Genomic DNA, 5,362 nt, shown 5'->3' with positions numbered 1-5,362 from the left:
TCAACACTTCAAGAGTAAGCTGCTTAATGAACTATTTCCTTACGTCAACACTTCAAGAGTAAGCTGCTTAATGAACTATTCCCTTACGTCAACACTTCAAGAGTAAGCAGGTTAAAGACTAGACTTTACTGGCAGCTAATCAGTGTTTCTAGCAGTGTTTAAGCAGAAACTAGAAAGGCTAATGAACTCTCAGTAAAAGAACAACAATAGCACCAAATAAAGTATTTCTACTTAGCCTGTGATTATCATATTAGTGTAAATTTTTATATCCGTTTCACTTTCTTCATTAGTTCTCTTTGTGTACGTGCAAATGATAAAAAAAGATAAATGCTTAAAGTCGATAGGAACCATTTTAGAGCCACTTCGGGCCCCCAGTGGCACAGCGGTATGTCTGTGGACTTACAACGCTAGATTCTAGGTTTCGATACCCGTGGCGGGCAGAGCACAGATAGCCCAGTTTGTAGCTTCGTTTGGATTCTCCCATTTCTTCACAAATATGTAACATTCTACAGATGAGATCCTTGAACTGTACAGTCCTTCTAAGTAAATGTATTGTGTTTATGTTCTTCGTCTCCAGAGGGCAATGAACTGGGATCACTTACACTATTTAAAGTTTACTCTTTGGCGAGTAAAATATCCTGGAAACGTAACAAATTCCTTAACATTTTTTTAGGGTTAGTCAAATGATCGTATAGTGAAGCGAAGTAGATACCAGTTATTATTTAATTGTAGCGAGAAATATGTCAATATTGTCGCTAAAACAAACCGTTTTTCATTTCAAAGATATTATCTTTACTTCTGTTTGGCTAATTAAACAACGTCCATTTTAATAAATTTAAATTTGTGAAAAGACGTGTTTAATAGATTATTTTAATTGTTTTTTACATGTTTTAAAAACTTGTTACTTAAGATAATTACATCTGATATATTTCGTTTCACTGTTCGTCTCTGATTTTACTTTTTCATTAAACTAAAAATAAAAGGTTTTTGTGAAAGCTCAGTAGTTTCATAGATTATAGTAACTGATATTTTAAAATGTAATCTATTAAATTGTTAATTGACAATTTAGTTTCTGAAAAGTATTCGATAATATTTTTAACTAGCCTTTCGTCAGAAAGTTGTTATTTTTCTCGTCACTAGGAATCGCTGGAATTCTTGTCATGGGAGTGGGAATTTTCACTAGTGGAACATTTATGCGCAAGTTTAGGCCTAGTGCTCGCGCGGTGGCGTGCTGGATTGCCTTAGCAACCCTTGCCTATTCTGTTGGAATGGTTCTTCTTATGTTCATAGGTTGTCCCCTTAACATACAGATCGATATGAACGAGACTGGGTGAGTTTTTGTTTTTTGTTGTTGTTGTTGTTAAATATCCGAGTATTAAAATTACCGTTAGGACTATACTGTTGTGAGATTGTGCGTGTGTTTTTATAATGCAAGTTGAGTATAGGTGACACAGGAAGAGACAGAATATAATCAGTGATGTCGCCGATAGAGGGCGTATTTTCTGAATAAATTCGCTAATTTCATACTAGCTTTATTTTTCCGAAGCGCTGAACTAACATGAGCATAATTTTTAGTTTTACCTGTGATGATAATACACCTCTGTTTATAAAATGTAGTAGTTTCCCGTTGTTGTTGTTTTTTCATTACTTTGTTATTTTAATATTTGAAATTTAATTGAGTGAATCATTTTTTTTCAAGACCAGGATAAAAATTTAATAATTTAATTAAATTGTCACTCTTACGTATTTTTGCATTTTCCTTTGATATCCAAAAAAGCCTACAATATTTTTTATAATTATTATTTTCTCTAGAGACGTGCTGCCATCTACCGTATCGAAATGTAACGAAACTTGTAACTGTCGTTTGGGTGTGTTTGCACCGGTTTGTGGTGGTGACGGAGTGACATATTTATCCCCATGCCAAGCTGGCTGCACTGGAGTGCCTACTGACTTTGGCGGGGAGGTAATAAACCAAACTTTAACTATTCGTTACTAGTTTGTCTTGTATCTGTTCGATACCCGTACTAAACCAATCTTGAAGCGTACTACGTATATATTAAACTATCGCTATATACGCTGAGAATCCATGAAGTTTTTTATTCAGTTTATAAAATACTCACTAATTCGTATTTCAAACAACCTATTTAGTGCCTAGTCTTGTCGTGATGAAATTTGTACTTAATAACAAGTTAGCAAACTTGTTGGTTAATATAGGGTTACTTATGTGTGATTTAAGATATCTGTTGTTTTTCATTACACAGATAGCATACGTGTATATTTAACTTTGAATTTCAGAATAAAAATATTTTAAAAAATTGTTTTTAATATTTGTTTGTAAAAATAGTTGAAGTATTATATATTTAACGTAAGAAAGAATTTACTTAATAGCAATATATTAAGTTGTTGTTGATATAGTATCAGAAATATTAGTTAGTACATAGCGATTAACTCTTTAATTATAGACTACCAAACAAATCATTGTGTAATTCACTCAAAAGTAGTAAATTGGAACCCTTATCATCAGATAACAATCCATTCATAAGTTTTGAAAATCAGAAGTGAAACTTACTCAAAGAAGGTCACCAATGAACATTTATCAGAGTTAAACTTGCTCAAAGAAGGTCACCAATGAACATTTATCAGAGTTAAACTTGCTCAAAGAAGGTCACCAATGAACATTTAACAGAGTTAAACTTACTCAAAGAAGGTCACCAATGAACATTTATCAGAGTTAAACTTACTCAAAGAAGGTCATCAATGAACATTTATCAGAGTTCAACTTACTCAAAGAAGGTCACCAATGAACATTATCAGAGTTACTACCTAGAACAAACCATTCTCACTAGGTGGTGCGATAAACGAGATATATTAATGTAGAGATGTTTTAACAATATTAAAGAGTTTTGTCTGCTTTCTGGGAAGTTTCGTAAGGCCTCATTTAGCAATGTGGATCATTCTGTTGTTCATCCAAAACCCAAGGAAACCAACACAACCTCCATATCAGTTAGGGAACAAAGAAAGCAATTCGCTATCACATGGTTCGTGAAATCAACACCACCTCCATATCAGTTAGTGAACAAAGAAAGCAATTCGCTATCACATGGTTCGTGAAATCAACACCACCTCCATATCAGTTAATGAACAAAGAAAGCAATTCGCTATCACATGGTTCGTGAAATCAACACCACCTCCATATCAGTTAGTGAACAAGAAAGCAATTCGCTATCACATGGTTCGTGAAATCCCCCTCACAATGCATAATGTTATCACATAGTTCATGAAATCCTCCACGCGTGACTCATAATGTTGTCACATAGTTCGTGGCATCTTCTCACGACCCATAACGTTAATAGATGGTTCGTGAGATCCCCTAACGACCTATAAAGTTATCACATGGGGATCAAATCAGTTTTTCTTGGCTTTTATCTCTCCTGAGACCCCTTTCCCCCAGTAGCTCAGCGGTTAGTCTACGGGCTTTACGACGCTAATTAAGGGCTACAAATACGCAGGATAATATGATAATTCAGGCCGACGTATTGATGGGAGAGTACGGTCATTGAAGTCGATATCCAGGCTGACGTATTGATGGGAGAATACGTTCATTGAAGTCGATATCCAGGCCGACGTATTGGTGGGAGAATACGGTCATTGAAGTCGATATCCAGGCTGACGTATTGATAGGAGAATACGGTCATTGAGGTCGATATCCAGGCCGACGTATTGGTGGGAGAATACGGTCATTGAGGTCGATATCCAGGCCGACGTATTGGTGGGAGAATACGGTCATTGAGGTCGATATCCAGGCCGACGTATTGGTGGGAGAATACGGTCATTGAAGTCGATATCCAGGCTGACGTATTGGTGGGAGAATACGGTCATTGAAGTTGATATCTAGGCCGACGTATTAGTGGGAGAATACGGTCATTGAAGTCGATATCCAGGCTGACGTATTGATGGGAGAATACGGTCATTGAGGTCGATATCCAGGCCGACGTATTGGTGGGAAAATACGGTCATTGAAGTCGATATCCAGGCCGACGTATTAGTGGGAGAATATGGTCATTTAGTATACGAATATATAGTTGTTTTCTCCTTTCAAAAGTAAAATATATTTAATTCTTTTAACAAAGACGAAAACTATCGCCATTAATTTATTTGAGTGTTATTTCTCATGTGATAATTGGAACAATCATTAGCCTAATTTTTAAAAATTGAAGATCCCGATATTAATTATGTCAGTTTTGTTAGGATACAAAATCTGAAGCTTTTGTCGTTGTTAAATTCGATTTGGTAAAATAATAAATAGATCAGGCATCGATTTGGTAAAATAATAGATCAGGCAGGAACAACTTAGAAGTTAAAGTCACTGTGATGAACGTATGTTTTCCACTCCACAAATTGGCCAACTGGTCTTAAACGAATCGGGATTTTTTTCCCCTTTCCGCAAAGGTTGTTTCTAGTTTGTTTGTTTGTAATTAAGCACAATGGGCTCTACCCACCACGGGTATCGAAACCCGGTTTCTACTGTTTTCTAGAAAATATATATAAATTTTGTTTTTTCACCAAATCAATCAGTCTGCTGGATAAAGAAAAAAATGACAAAGTAAAGATGCAGCTGATGTCCGAATCACCATATTCCACAAGGAGGTGACAAGTGTGAGTGTCAGGGTCTAGAAGTTGTGTAAAATTACAGGTTTACACCAAATTTATTTGCTACTTTGTAGAATATTAACTTTCGTCAAGACTGTTCGACATATTCGTGTATTTGTTTCATTTCACCTCATTCATTTACAGTACGTGTACAGCGACTGTCAGTGTCTGGGGAAAAACATGACTGCCACCAATGGTTACTGTCCATTACAGTGTGACAGACTTCTGTGGTATACAATCATCTTCTCCCTTTTCATTCTGATCCACTCAACATCTGAGGTTGGTTCCATGTTGTTAACACTGAGGTGAGAGAAAGTACTGAAATAGTAGCCAGACTTTAAAACTAAAGTTAAAGTAGAGTAAAGTGACGTCTGGTTTAGTAGCCAGACATTAAAACTAAAGTAAAACTAGAGTAAAGTGACGTCTGGTTTAGTAGCCAGACATTAAAACTAGAGTAAAGTGACATCTGGTTTAGTAGCCAGACTTTAAAACTAGAGAAAAGTAGAGTAAAGTGACGTCTGGTTTAGTAGCCAGACATTAAAACTAAGGTAAAACTAGAGTAAAGTGACGTCTGGTTTAGTAACCAGATATTAAAACTAAAGTAAAACTAGAGTAAAGTGACGTCTGGTTTAGTAGCCAGACTTTAAAACTAAAGTAAAACTAGAGTAAAGTGGCGTCTGGTTTAGTAGCCAGACATTAAAACTAAGGTAAA

General features: G+C 35.7%; 1 protein-coding gene across 1 annotated transcript; it reads left to right on the top strand.

The window, feature by feature from the left end:
• Positions 1 to 1,145: 1,145 nt before the first annotated feature.
• LOC111084069 (solute carrier organic anion transporter family member 4A1-like) lies at positions 1,146 to 4,955 on the top strand (the record flags this gene model as incomplete). The annotated part of the gene is made up of 3 exons (XM_022380856.1): positions 1,146 to 1,330; positions 1,813 to 1,963; positions 4,795 to 4,955. Coding segments are annotated over exons 1-3 (482 nt in total), but the record flags the coding sequence as incomplete, so codon positions are not given.
• Between the last annotated feature and the right edge of the window lie 407 nt (positions 4,956 to 5,362).

This window comes from Limulus polyphemus, unplaced genomic scaffold (genome assembly GCF_000517525.1).
Source record: "Limulus polyphemus unplaced genomic scaffold, Limulus_polyphemus-2.1.2 Scaffold13347, whole genome shotgun sequence".
NCBI classification, from domain to species: domain Eukaryota; kingdom Metazoa; phylum Arthropoda; class Merostomata; order Xiphosura; family Limulidae; genus Limulus; species Limulus polyphemus.
This window is presented reverse-complemented; position numbering and strand designations above follow the sequence as displayed.